General features: G+C 49.1%; 1 protein-coding gene and 1 pseudogene across 1 annotated transcript; both read left to right on the forward strand.

Annotated features, from left to right (window-relative positions):
• The first annotated feature begins 271 nt into the window (after nt 1–271).
• LOC147981166 (uncharacterized) lies at nt 272–1,757 on the forward strand. Its single transcript, XM_087515884.1, has 3 exons — nt 272–1,013; nt 1,255–1,547; nt 1,644–1,757. The coding sequence occupies exons 1-3, from the start codon at nt 272–274 to the stop codon at nt 1,755–1,757; spliced, it is 1,149 nt and encodes a 382-aa protein (XP_087372010.1).
• Nucleotides 1,758–2,117: 360 nt separating this feature from the next.
• Nucleotides 2,118–3,882, forward strand: LOC147981167 (uncharacterized; annotated as a pseudogene).
• Nucleotides 3,883–15,161: the final 11,279 nt, after the last annotated feature.

Genomic DNA, 15,161 nt, shown 5'->3' on the forward strand with positions numbered 1-15,161 from the left:
TTGTGTCCAAGCTAAGGGCCGCAGCGGCCATGCCATCTGCTCCGGTGTCACCGGGTGTCGATGATTAGTGCTCCTTCAGCCCTTTCTGCCCCCTGGGTGCCTGGGGCTCTTCCGTTGGGGCATTGTGTATCTCTATTCCTGCTAGCTTCCACCGTTGTTATTTGGTCGTCCATGTATGCCTTCCTGTATTATGTTTCCCCTGGTTATGTCGTGTTCCTTCCTATGTTCCCCTCTCCATTTGTGTCTTGTATGTCTGGTGCTTGCTTTGGTTATGGATAGTGCCGGCTGTAGCTGTCTTTCGTTTCTTTCTTGGAATGTTCAAGGCCTCGGTGAGAAGGACAAATGCTCGCTTGTCCATGGTGCCGTGACTGCCGCCAACCCCTCCGTTGCATGCATCCAAGAAACGAAACTCACCTTGCTCTCCTTGGGAAAATATCGATCGTTTCTCTCCCCCCGCCTCTCATCTCTTAAGCACCTGGACGCGGACGGCTCGCGTGGCGGGTTGGTCACTGCTTGGGACCCCGCAGTGCTCCATCTTGTCTCCTGTCACTTTGGCAGGTATGCACTCACCACCGTGCTGTCCTCCACCTCCTTCAATCCGGGCTTCTCGGTCATGAACATATACGCCTCATCTGACCATGCCTTCACGCAAGATTTTGTGGATGAGATGGTGGCTCTCTCGGATATGATCTCGGGGCCCTGGCTTGTGCTTGGCAACTTCAACCACATCAGGTATCCTGAGGAGAAAAACAATGAAAACTTCTGTGCGTCTCTTGCGTCGAGATTCAATGCCATGATCGATGCCCTCTCATGGGTTGAGCTCCCTCTCTCTGACCGCTTGTTCACTTGGACAAATCGTCGCACTCCGCCCACCCTGGCATGCCTCGACCGTGTGGTCTTTAACGCTGATTGGGACGTGGCTCTCCCCAACTCCACCCTCACCTCTCGCCCCCGCCTCACCTCTGATCACTTCCCACTTCTTGTCACTACCTCTACCCACATCCCCGCCACCCGTCAGTTCCGTTTTGAGAATAAATGGCTCCTAGACCCCTTTCCTTCCATCCACTTCCCCATCCCGGGCTCTCCCATGCAGGACCGTGGATGGTGCTAAAGACATCACTGCTAGGGTCAAATCCTTCCGTCGTGCTCCAAAGGTTTGGAAGGCAAATCACCGGTTTGTCCCTCGCCATGATAATAACTGCAAATTTCTTATTGATCTGTTTGACTTTTTTGAGGAATACTGTGTGCTTACAGTGGAGGAAGCTACCTTGCGGCTTGACGCCAGTGCCTCCTTGGCCTTCTCTGTTCGTCAGCAAGCAGCATTCTGGCGGCAACGGGGGAAGTTTCGCCGGGTGGGTGAGGGTGACGAGAACACCCGCTTCTTCCATGACCAGGCATCCCAGCGCTTCCGGTCAAACCAGATCAAAGCGCTGGATGTCGGCGGCACGATCGTCGTCGGTCATGTGGCCAAGGCGGAGGCCCTCCATGCCTTCTACACCACCCTTCTTGGTCGGGCTAGGGACCCCGTCTGGCGCTTCAACCTACAGGTGCTATACGAGGAGGGGGGGCACTGTTGACGGCGCCAAGCTTGTCGCCCCCTTCGAGATGCCTGAGATCAAGGTGGCGGTCGCCAGCCTCGACAGAACCAGCGCCCCGATGGCCTTGGTCCGGGCTTCTACCAGGCCGCCTGGGAGCTGGTCTCCGGCGACGTGATGCGGTTGATGGAGGGGTTCTATGACAACTTTGTGAACCTCTAATGTATCAACCGCGCACATGTTGTGCTGCTTCCCAAGGCCGAGGGGGTGCTTGCGCCCGGTGGTTTCTGACCCATCTCGCTCCAGAATTGTGATATCAAGATCCCGTGCAAGGTTCTGACCACGCGCCTTCAACAACAAATCTCGGATGTGGTGGATGTGGACCTGTCCGTGTTAATTAAGGGGCGGAGCATCTCCGAGAACTTTGTGTATGCAACAGAAATTGTCCAATGCTGCGAGACTCGACGGGTTCCCTCGTTGGTCCTGAAGCTGCACTTTGCCAAAGCCTTTGACTCCATCGACTAGAGAAGCCTTCGCCGGATTATGGAGGTGCGTGGCTTCCCGCCCCTCTGGTGTGACTGGATGGACTCGATCTTCCAGTCGTCCATGTCTGCGGTGGTCCTTAATGGCGTACCAGGGCAATGGATCAAATGCAAGAAAGGATTGCGGCAGGGGGACCCCCTCTCCCCCTACCTGTTCTTGCTCATCATGGATGTGCTCCAACAGATGATCAAGAGAGATGGTGGGATGCGTCACCCTCTGTTTGATGATGCGCCCCCGCTTGTCCTTCAGTACGCTGATGACACCATCATCATCATGCGTGCGGAGCTGGACGCGGTCCGGCGCCTCAAGGGCAACCTGGACGATTTCACGGCGGCGACGGGCTTGTTATCAACTTCCACAACAGCACCGCCGCGCCCGTTCATGTCCCCGAGGATGATCTTCGCGAGATGGTCCATGTGTTGGGCTGCCGCGTTGGGAGCTTCCCTCACATCTACCTCGGCCTGCCACTCTTCAACCGCAAGCTCTCCATGGACGACTTCCTCCCGCTCATTGCCAAAGCTGAGCGCTACCTCTCCGATTGGCGCACTCAGCTCCTGTCCTTCGGGGGCGCCTGGTGCTGCTCAGCATCGTGCTGGATGCTCTCCCCATGTATGCCATGTCTGCGATGGAGGTCCCGCCCTATGTCCTCCGGGCGATCGACGCCCTGCGCCGATCCTTCCTCTGGACTGCAACGGACAAGGCCTCGGGGGCCTAGTGTCTCGTGGCCTGGGATCACATCGTCCGTCCCAAGGGGGAGGGAGGGTTGGTGGTACGCACCCTCACGGTCCAGAACCGGTGCCTCCTGCTGAAGCTCCTTCACCATCTACACTCGCGCCAGGATGCGCCGTGGGCTCGCTGGGTTTGGGGGGAGCTGGGGCGCTCGCTGCTGACCTCAGCAGCGGCGGTGTCGCTCCCCGGACCACACTGGGCTTCCTTGGCTAAGCTTATGCATGTGTACAGGGCGGTCACCAGTGTCTCCGTCGCTGACAGGCGCACTAAAACGTTCTGGCTGGATTCTTGGTTGCCCGGCGGTGCCCTCTCCGTCCAGATGAGCTCCCTGTTCTCCCACACCACCATGCCTGCGGTCTCGGTGGCTCACGTCATTCAGCACGGGCTTGCTGGGGTCCTCGTCCCCCGCCTAAACCATGCGGGCACCTGGGAGTGCCAAGTGCTCCTCCCAATCGTCCGGGCGCTGGTCCTCACAGCAGAGCCGGATGTTCGGACCCTCTGCCTAGGCTGTGCCAAGGGTGCTGGGCTCTCCTCTGCTGGCCTCTACCAACTTTGCCATTTTGGTGGGGTGCTTGCGCCGTACGCCGACTTTGTCTGGAAGAACTACGCTCCAAGTCGAGTCTGCTTCTTCGCCTGGCTCTTGGTCTAGGCTCGGATCCAAACGAGAGACATTCTCCTGCGGAAGCACATTGTGGAGGAGGCTGGGGCTGGCTGCCCCATCTGTTCGGTGCACATGGAGACGGCGGAGCATCTCATCTTTGGCTGTCCCTTTGCTTAGCGCTTCTGGTCTATGGTGGGGGTCACCTCGGCGGTCTCTTCTATTGAGCTGTTGCACACTATGTCCCCCGCTAGCTCGGTGCCGACGCGGACGGGCTCGACCTTCCTCCTCCTTTGCCGTTGGCAACGTTGGAAGCACCGCAACGCGGTGGTCTTCCAGGGATTGCCCCCATCGCTCCCCCGACTACTGCACTTATGTAGGGAAGACGCCGTGCTTTGGCAGGTGCGTCTGCCTGTTGCTCTGAAGCAGGCGTCTGATGCGTGGCTGGACTGCCTGGCAAATCCTCGAGCTGCCTGATGCATGTAGCCTTGCTCCCTCCCCCCTCTTCGATCTTCCCCCATACAAAATGTACTTGTGCATGTTGTTTACTTGGGCATTTTGGCCCACATATATAAAAATTCAGGTGGGGAAAACTCTCCCCCCGGTGAAAATTGAAAAAAACTTTAGTGCGGAAATATCTACATACTTCCGAGCTATTAGTTTTGCGAGAAGATGATAGTATATAGCAGAACAAACCTGCTTACAAGCTAGCAAGCTGCTGGGTTGATTCCCTAGGAGATTAGCTAGCTATAGATACTCGCCGGATGGGAACCATATATACTAACCTAGCTGACTATCATGGTTACTAGTTAATCCTATTTGGTGTTTGCAGGAAGGTGATGATCTTTCAGGCCAACAACTTATGGCATGAGTTCACGTCTTCACGTACGCACACAGATGATCATCTAAAGGAGATGTTTATACATCAATTATTATGATAACTTATGTACTTATCGATCTGATTATTGATATACCACTATGAAGATTGCGTCAGTGCCACCCCACCAAACCGACCAGAGAAAAACCCTCACTCACTACACACTTCATTGGATATTACACAAAGTTCTAATACCAGGATATTAATGCGTTGTGTGACTCTATATGGTGCTAGTACATACTAACATACGTGTACTTCTTGCTTGCTTGAATGCCTAGATATTTCTTTAGCAATAGCTGGCTATAAAGTGTACATTTTGGACTGAGAGGGTTGGAGGAGATTATCGTTGATCAGTCATCTAACAATACAAACTATTAGTTCAACGATCAAAGGATCGAAGGCCAATGGTTGTTTTTGTACTAATAATTAATTAAAAGATTCAAGATTCAAATTTCTAATCTAAACATGAGTTTCAAGATTGAAACAATCTCGAGACTTGCATGTGGCCTAACCGGGGTGTCTTATTCCAGAGGTTCCTCAATCATGTGCCTCTTCTAGAGCGTTGGAGCTCCTGTTGCAACAAAATACAATTTTTTTACAGAAAATTAATTATAAAAGCATGTGTGTTTCGAACAATTCCATTTTTAATTCCTTGAATATGTTAATACTAATTTTTTAATCATTTTGGTATATTGCAGCGACAATGTTTACCTAATTTTTTAAGATAAACATTATTCTTCATACTTAATTTATTATTTTATTTTGGAGTGAACTATAATTTGTATCAGTCAATTATTTATTTTCTTCGTAATCTTTTCAATTCTACACATCTTGAGGATATTGTGGACAATTGTATTTACCTATCTCTTCATCTCATATACAAAGTAAGGAAACCATATATAGGGTGACATGTTGTAATAGAGGACATAGACCTATGTGTGTGGGATCGCGAGTCATATTTAGAAGCGTGTGATGTTTTTTCCTCCCGTTGCAACACACGGGCATATTTGCTAGTCATGAATAAGTAACAATTCATCACACTATCGAAGTATAAAGTATAAACTCTATTACAAACCAACAAACTATGTTCTCAGTCAACTTTGCAACTACAATTCATCATCTTTTCAGGAAGGGTCACGTATCGGAGCCTTTAGGCAAGTCCACATACTCAACCATCAGTTAGTCTTCTATGATTGCTAACAGTCATCACATACACATGAGAAAAATGTTTCAACCGGACACATAGAAATATAGGGGCTTATAGTTTCGCCTCCCAACGAATTCACCTCAAGGGTGATGTCAACAATAATAACTCATGCCACCCATATTCAACTGGACCTATGTGCCTAGATCTTTCCTCATCACAAGATGCTGGTCAAAGGAGAAAAATAAAAAGGAATAGAGAGAAATACTTTGACTCTTACATAAAAGTAAATACATAAAAGTAAAAGATAGGCCCTTCGTAGCGGGAAGCAAAGGTTTCCATGTGCTTATTTCTTTGTATGCTCAACCCCTAAGTGCAAAAGAATGTCACGTTGTATTGCCCCTTGTGATGGAACCTTTATTATGCAGTCTGTCGCTTTTATTCTTCACCATCACAAGTTCGTACAACACTCAATTTTCTTTTACACTAAGTGATCTCACACTTTTAGAAGCGATTTTTATTGCCTTATTTCACCGATGACAACTTACTTGAAGGATCTGACTCAATCCTTAGGTAGGTATGGTGGACACTTGAAAATAAGATTTGGGTTTAAGAGTTTTTGGATGCACAAGTAGTATATCTACTTAGAGTGGAATTTTTGGCTAGCAAAGATAGGGACAAGCACCTCATGTTGAAGGATCTATGACAATATAACTTCTATGTGAATATGAAGAAACATAAATCATTAAGTTGTCTTCCTTGTCCAACGTCAACAATTTTGGCATATAATATTTTGATGGGGGCTCACAATCACAAAAGATTTCCAGGATAGTATATTTATAAGTGAATCTTCTCTTCCCTTATTTAATCTTTCATGAGTTGCATCATTGACCAATGCTATGTTTGTCAATCTCTAATAAAATTTTCTACTTATACTTTTCCTTATGTGGTGTCATCACCTACCATAAGATTACCGTATGATCTTTCTCATTTATTTCCTTTCTTTTTATTCGAACATGAAAGTAAAGGAAGCAAATACTCAAACTAAAACTTTATTATATATCTCGCGCACGATTACAAGGATAGATCACTAAAGCAAACTCTCGAAAAGAAAGGATTGAACTAGACTTTTATTCATCTAAAGCAAAAGATAACTATAGATCATACTAAAATAAGTAAAGGCAAAAGATAGTGGGGTGATACGATATCGGGGCACCTCCCCCAAGCTTGGCGGAAGCCAAGGGGAGTGCCCATACTCGATACTTAGTTTTCTTTTGGTGATGAAGAAGGTGGTGGTGATGATGTAGAGATCTTGTCCTCGGGTTTCCATGGCAAAGGTCCACCGTCGTAATAGGAGGAGTGAGTCTCACGGGTCCTGCAACCGGCAGCCAAACTCATACCTTAAAACCTCGCCTCATATTCAAAGACTTGGTTTTGGAGATCATAGATCGGGCTTGGGAGGAAGTTGATTTGCTCATTGAGGGTGAAGACGATGTCCTTCATGGACTTGCCATCCACTTTGTGATCACGAGTAAGGTCCATTATCATGCGGTGATTTTCATTGAGTCCACGATCCACCATCCCCTTGCACCGGAAGACCACCGATCGTGGAATCAGCAGATTTGCCGTCTACCCTCTCTTTGTCGTCCGCTAGCAGACGGCAAAGGTATGCTTTGTCATAAGCCACCAGAAAGTGGACGACAAAGAGGCATCGGACGGCAAAGGTGGGCTTTTCCATCATCCAACTCTTTGCCATCCTCTAGCATACGGCAAAGAAGCTTTGCCGTTTGCTGGCAGACAGCAAAGATGGGGTTTGGCCCACTGTCTGTCAAACCCTAATAGGCCCCCTCTTTGCCGTCTGCCAGCAGACGGCAAAGCATTCTTTGCGATCCTCTAGCTGACGACAAACGAGAGGCGGATGACAAAGCTTCAAAATTCACTTAACGGCGTCGCGTCCAACCCGTCACTCTCTCTCTATCTCCTCTCCCCTTTCCTCCCTCTGCTACCCCGCACCGTCGTCCCCGCACCCTCACCGCATCATCGTCGCCGCACCCTCCCCGCGTCGTCGCTGCCCCCTCCCCGCCCCGTTGCCGCCCCCTCCCTGCCTCCCCACCCCCTCCCGAGCCTCCCTGCCGCCGCCTCCCCGCCGCAGCCACGGGTCGACCGCCCCGAGGAGCGCTGCCCGTCGCCGCCCCCATCCCGCCCCATCGCTGCACCGCCTTGCCGCCGCCCCATCGCCACCCCCTCCAGAGCCTCCTCGCCGCAGCCGCGGGTCGACCGCCCCCGAGGAGCGCCGCCCGTCGCCGCCTCCTCCCCGCACCGTCGCCACCCCGCCTCACCGCCGCCCCCTCCCCGACCCATCGCCGCCCCCACGGTGAGCCCCTGCCACCCCTCTCTTGTTTTATGTTTTTCTTTTCTGTTTAGTTTAGATTTTTCAGTTTAGTTAGTTTAGGTTCAATTGGTTTAGGTTATTTAGTTTAAGGGAATTAGTGTAGGTGTAATTAGTTTAGGTTATTTAGTTTAATTAGTTTAGGTTATTTAGTTTAATTAGTTTAGGTTTTTAGTTTAGGTTTAGGTTTAATTAGTTTAGGTTATTTAGTTTAATTAGTTTAGGTTTTTTAGTTAAGGTTTAGGATTAATTAGTTTAGGTTTTTTTAGTTTAGTTAGTTTAGGTTTAATTAGTTTAGGTTATTTAGTTTAATTAGTTTCCCCAAACCATGCTATTCTCCTAAAACTCCAAAAATACCTAGAACCCAAACATAGCCTTAGTTTAGTTTTTTTCTTCTGTTTTTTAAGAATAAAGAAGAAAGATGAAAAAAGAAGTAAAAGAAGAAGAGGAAGAACAAGATGATGAAAAAAAAGAACAATAAGTAGAAGAAGAAGAAGAAGAAGAAGAAGAAGAAGAAGGAGAAGAAGGAGAAGATGATGAAAAAACAAAGTAGAAGAAGAAGATGAAAAAAAGAAGTAGGAAAAGTAGAAAAAGAGGGTCGCCGATGGTCGAGGGTCTCTGAGTGGTCGAGGGGTCGAGGATCGAGGGGAAAAGGAGTCGAGGGTCTAGGGGTCGAGGATCGAGGCCAAAAGGAGTCAAGGGTCTAGGGGTCGAGGATCGAGGAGTCGAGGGGTCGAGGGGTCGATGGTGGCCGAGGGGTCAAGGGGTCTAGGATTTGCCATCCCGACCACGACACCCCGCCCCCTGACCCCGGCGCCCCGAGACCCCGACACGGCACCCCCGACCATGACACCCCGAGACCCCAACATGGCACCCCGACCCCAACATAGCACCCCGATGCTATTATTCAATAGTTCATTATATTAGGTATTGAATTTTTTATTATGTTCATGATGATGATACACACTTAAATATTTTATTATATTTATGTTGTACTAATTTCGTTACTCTTTTTCATTGCAGGTGTTGACAAATAGTGGGCGCGGGTCGAGAACGCTCCGAGGCTCCTTCCTCGGCGCGTGCTGGGAGGGGTGTTATTATTCCATCCCAGCACCTTTGGAGAGCGTTCAATGATAGTATGCAGACACCGGCGGGCGCTTATTCTTTGGCCGGGAGAGGTCGGGGGAAGCTGAAGAGGGCTGCTAGAGGTGGACGTGGTGGCGGGAGAGGTAGGAAGGCTGTTGCGCCTTCCTCGCTGCCACTCGCAGCTGATTCTCCGGACCACCGTAGTGCTCCATCTCAGGTGGACCCATCTCGGACTCCGGTCCACGAGCCTCGGGCCGACGAGCCTCGGGATGACGAGCCTTCATCCCAGGAGACTCGGGTCCCAGAGCCTTCGTCCCAGGAGACTCGGGTCCCAGAGTTTTCATCCTAGGAGACTGGGGTCCCAGAGTCTTCGTCCCACGTGACTCCGGAGACTAGTGGCCATGCTAATGGCGAGGAGACCTGGTCTGACGATAGTTTTAGCGAGGGCGAGCTGGTTGAGCAAGGCAAGAAGGTCTACCAGCATGGTGGTACGAAGCTCCCGGCCATGCCGGTGACCCGCGATCAGAGGTGGTTGATTCAACCTAATGGGGAGAAGTAAGTGCATTTACTCTTTTTTAACCTTTGTCCTTCATGTTTCTTCCAATTAATATCTAATGTGATGGCCTTGTCATACTGCAGGGGTTGGATACACGCCGATGGTGTCCACAGGCCCAACCAGGTCCTTGGTGTGCTTTCCCGGCACCACTTCTCGGGGTGGGTCACGTTGCCCGGTGAGGGTCAGGTTCCACAGCTAACACTGAGCTGGGACATGTCCTTGGCTACCCGGACCCTGCCAGAGGAGAGGGTCAACAGTGTCTTGTGCGAGACGGTAGCCGACATTGTGAGGCGGCGGTTTTGGGTATTTTCTCTTTTACATAATTAAAAATCAACAGTACCTAGTGATTGTACTAATCAGTGTTGTCTTGTTCGATTGCATACCTTCTCAAGGTGTACTGAGGAACACGAGGAGGAGGCGGCTAGGGTTCTCGAAGCCGAGTGCAAGCGCCTACTTCAGAACTTACGACATGAGGCTAGGGTGAAGGCTGTTCGAGACTACTAGGCTCGACTAACATTAGGAGGGCCAAGAAGAAGTGCCGCGGCAAGTATCTGAGTAAGGAGAAGTACATGAAGGTATATTTACCTATTCTTAAGGCCTTGTACTTAGTTACCTATTCGTAGGCGTAGTGCTAAAATTTCTCGTTGCCAAACTTAGGTGCCCCCTAGATGGTGTGCGGATATGATGGACTATTGGGAGGCGTTGGTGGATGAGTGGTGCTCTCCCCAATGGCGAGCCGAACACAACAAGTCTAGGGATAAGCGTGCCCAAATGCGAGGTGTGCCACACCATCAAGGGAGCTCCAACCTGTTTGAGTACGGGGATCACTGGGTATGTGGTTTGAGCCCTTAACGACTCATACAATTTCATTCTTCATGCTAGCTTGAGCCCTTAACTAATATGTTGTTCCTCTCTTTTAGGCGAAACACAACAAGAAGGACGTGACACCGTTGTTGACCTCTATGCCATGGCCCATACTGCCCCGTTCAACATGGCCAAGGCATTCTCTGAGTCTAACCTCGATCATCCAGAGAGCTTCACCAACATCTCCTCCCACAACAAGCTCGTGAGGTACAGAGACTTTGGGAAGGCGATGAAAGGGGATGACTTCAACCCGAGCCAGAGTGCTTTTGATCCAGAGCTCGTGATCCTATCTGGTGAAGGGAGGAAACAAGGCTCGGCAACCATTGGGGATGGACTGATACGGTGTCCGAGAACTCTCCGGAGATAAAGAAGCGCGAGACGAGCTCTCTTCCTGAGATGAGTCCTCGTCCACGGCCAATGGAGCTCACTATCGAGGCTAGGGCCTAGGAGCTTCTAGCAGAGGCAAACAGGCAGGCGGTGCAGAGGGAGAAGGACTTGAGGGAGAGGACGACTACGATGCTGGAGGAGGAGAGGAACCAGAACAACGCGGGTCACCGGGCCCTATACGAGCTCCTCGTGGTAAGTTTCTCCTGCATATTAGCCAAATCATGCATGTAATGTTCGTTTCATTACTAACTAATATGACTGACTCATGGAAACAAAATGTGCAGTCCGTGTGCGAGAAAAATGGTGAGACCCCACCGCCGGTGCCCCAGATTGGTATAGCGGACATGTTAAGTTTCATTAGTTACTAGTATTCACATTTCAGTTGCATCATGCTAATGAGACATTGCAAATGTTCTTTGGTGCAGCATGCCTCCCGACAAGCATCGACCGATCCTTCTCCATCTCGCAATTGCGCAACCCCGACCGGTCCTTCTCCATCTGGCACTAGCGCACACCCAACCGGTCCTTCACCTGCGTGATGATGGTAAGTTTTCCCAAGTGACATCATAACCTTACTTAGCTCCAAACTGACATACTTTACCTAGGATAGCTATAAGATGACCTATGCTTAGCATTTTTCCTCCTAAATGACTTAATATGCTTAGTTAGCTAAAAACAGCCATAACTACTAAGAATAACTCAATAATGATCTATCCTTAGCTTACCTAGTTCATTTATGACATAATTAGCTTACTTAGGTAAAAATGGCATAATAACCTTGGTTTAGCTCCAAAATGACCTATACTAAGCTTATTTTCCTCAAAAATGACATAATAACCTTACTTAGGTCCAATAAGACATATTTTACCTAGGATAGTGATGGCAGCTAGAACTACGTCGGTATTTCCTCGGAGAGGGAGGGATGATGTAGCACAACAACGGTAGAGTATTTCCCTCGGTTATGAAACCAAGGTATCATACCAGTAGGAGAACCAAGCAACCCAACGTAAATAGCCCCTGAACACAAAAAACAACACCTCGCAACCTGACGAGTTAAAGGGGTTGTCAATCCCTTTCGGGTAACGGCGCAAAAAAATGGCGTGTGATAATCCCCAAGTGCAGGGAATCATCGTAGCAATTTGAAAAGGTGGAAGTGATAAGTATGGAGTGCCAAACCCACAAGGAGCTAAAGGTAAGATCAATATTCTCTCAAGCCCTATGTGCCATTAATATGACTCTACGTACACCGAACGTTTGCTTCCAACTAGAAATGAGAAATAAAACTATGTTGTGGGTATGAAATGGATAACTTTGTATTATACCGGAGAGCTAAATATAAAATTAGGTGTTGTTATCATAAATTTAGAATATATTACTAAATATTATAAATAGCGAGTGTGGAATAATGGTGGATCGGTGTGCGGAATTTTCCTAGGTAATTGTTAACAAGACTGGTAATCACTATTAAAGTTTCATATGAGGGAGAGGCATAAGCTAACATACTTTATCTTATTGGATCATATGCACTTATGATTGGAACTCTAGCAAGCATCCGCAACTACTAAAGATCATTAAGGTAAAACCCAACCATAGCATTAAAGTATCAAGTCCTCTTTATTCCCATACGCCATGTCCCGCTTATCCATGTTTGTGTTTCAGTCACTCACGCAACATAGACAATAAGCAAACCATGGACATATTGCAACACCCTACAGCGGGAATCGCTCACGCTTGCGCGACATGGAGGGCAGCATAGGACAACACCAAAGTAAAACATACAAGTCATACCAATCTAGATCATCAATCAACCCAAAGACAAAGGATATCTAATCAAAACATCATAGGATGGCAACACATCATTGGATCATAATATGTGGCATAAAGCACCATGTTCAAGTAGGGATTACAGCAAGGTGCGGGAGAGTGGACGGCGTAAAAGAGATGAGGATGGTGATGTTGATGAAGACAATCACCGCGGCGATGATTCCCCTCCCGATGGCACTCCGGTGCCACCAAGAGAGAGGAGGAGAGGTTCTCCCCCTTGTGATTCCTCCTCTATGGCCTCCCCCTAGATGGGGAGAGGTTCTCCCTCTGGTCCTTGGCCTTCATGGTGATGATGGCCCCTCCGGAATCCTCCTCCATGCCCTCCGGTGATGATGGCCCCCTCCGGCAGGGTGCCAGAGAGGGCCTAGATTGATTTCTCGTGACTACAGAGGCTTGCGGCGGCGGAACTTCTGATCTAGGTTAATTTTCGGAGGATTCTGTATTTATAGGAGAAGTTGGCGTTGATTTCACGTTAGGGGGCTCGGGGAGTCCATGAGGCAGGGGGCGCGCCTCAGGGGGGTGGGCGCCCCCCCACCCTCATGGGGCCTCCGTGTCACAGCCCTAGAATTGTTTGCAATAGTTGCATAAGAGAGCATCCATGCATCATGTCTAATTTCTGAAAGTTGAATTGAGGTTTGTTGAAACCCTCAGAAATCAGTTCAAAAATAACCAACTTTAAAAATCTTCTCAAATGAGTCCAATAAAATGTTCTTGTTATTCCATAGAATTATTGGCAAGAGCTAAAATTCAAACCAATATTTTTATGAGCTCAGAAACATTTATTTTGGCCATTTGAATTAATCCAATAATTATTTGCTTTGGATTTATATTTAATATATATTAAATATAACTTCAATAATTCTGGAAGTTTGTGAGTGGCTTTATATATATTTTAGCAAGCCATATAATAACCTACAGAATTTATGAAAATGATTTAGTGGATAAAACTAAATCAAAACAGAGAGGAAATAAAATAGAAAACAGTAATTAAAATAGAAAACAGAGAAGGAGGGAGTACCTGGGCCTTACCTGGCAGAAGAGGCCCAGCCCTCCAGGGGCTGAGTGGTCTTCTGTCCTCCTGCCAGGAGGACAGACAGGTGCGTGGCGAGCGCGCTGACGACGCCTTGCCACCTCCTGCTTCAGCCGCACGACCCCGGCCCTCCAGACGTGCCACGGAGATGCCCAGCGCTCCCTCTCGCTTCCCCTCCTCTCCCTGGACCTCACTCCCCTCTCTGCTATTTCTCTCTTTCTCGCGACCGAGCGGAGCTCGTCGCCGCCGACGTGCACCACCGCGGCCACCGACCTCCCCACGCCCATCCGGATATGCCACGAGCTCCACCTCGACCCCCGCATCCTCTGCATCAAGCCACGAGCCGTCAGGAGCTCTGTGACGACGTGCCCGACCCCTTCTTCCTCCTTGGGTCGCCGGAGATCCCCTTCGCCGCCCGCTTGCTTCGACGCTTCCCCGAGCCATCCGACACCGCCAAACGACGCGCTGTGAGCCCCGCCCCCTTTCCCCCCTATTCTCCCTCGCTCGTTCGTCCCCTAGCCATAATTGCCACCGCACCCATGAGCTTCCCGCCGCCATCCATGTCGCCGCCGAGCCTAGAGCTTGATTCACCCGAAGCCGAGCACGTTTGCGTGCTCAGCAGCCCCCCAGGAAGCGAACGTCACCACCCAAGCCTCCCGCCGTGCACCCTAGCCTCGTCCCGCTAGAGCCCGTGGCTCCGGCCGCCGCCAAGCTCCCCACCGACAGTGTTACCAGCCACCTTGCGACCAACAGCCTATGCGGTTGGATGCGGCGCACCTTCAGCTACCTGTAGATGCAAACTACGCGCAAAACCGAGCCCCGTAGCAGGTTTCCGGCGAACTTCCGCCGCCAATCTGGTCGTTGCCGGCCTAAGTCCGACGAAGATGACGTGGTGACGTTATTAGCGGCTAATCCCCCAATTAGCAGCCTAGCAGACACTGACAGCTGGCCCCACCACAGGGTCAAACCCCAGTCAGCGCTGGATTTGACTGTGGGTTAGTCCCTGTGTCAATGACACGCAGGTCCCACCAGTCAGGTTTGAGCATGGTCAATTCGGCTGACCTGCTGATGCAGTAGTGACACAATCCTGATGTCATTAATGATTTTTTGGATTTAAATAATCCAGAAAATTACAGAAAATTAGCAAAACTTCTAAAAATCATAGAAAATCAACCGTAACTCCAAATGAAATAAATTATATATGAAAAATTATCAGAAAAATCAAATCTATCCATTTGTACCATTTTCATGCAAGTTAGAACAACTTAAGGCCACTGTTTAGGACAAATCAAATGAATGGTATTTAAATAACCACATGTGGAGTTTGAATTTGAACTTTGGGTTCAAACCAACTTCATTTAATTGTGTTGCTTGTTGCATTAGCTCAATCAACAACATATTGACATGTCATATCATGCATCATGTTGTGCATTGCATTGATTGTGTTCCTTCTCTATTGCCGGTGGTTGTCCCCTTTCGATAGACGTTGTACCGACGTTGTGATCGTTGACACTGATGAAGACCCAATGATATCTTCAGAAGTGCCCGGCAAGAAAAACCCCCTTGTTCATTCCGATACAATCCCACTCTCTCGCTCCT

The sequence above is a fragment of the Triticum urartu genome, chromosome 3A (genome assembly GCF_056163025.1).
Source record: "Triticum urartu cultivar PI428250 chromosome 3A, HENAU_Tu73, whole genome shotgun sequence".
NCBI classification, from domain to species: Eukaryota; Viridiplantae; Streptophyta; class Magnoliopsida; order Poales; family Poaceae; genus Triticum; species Triticum urartu.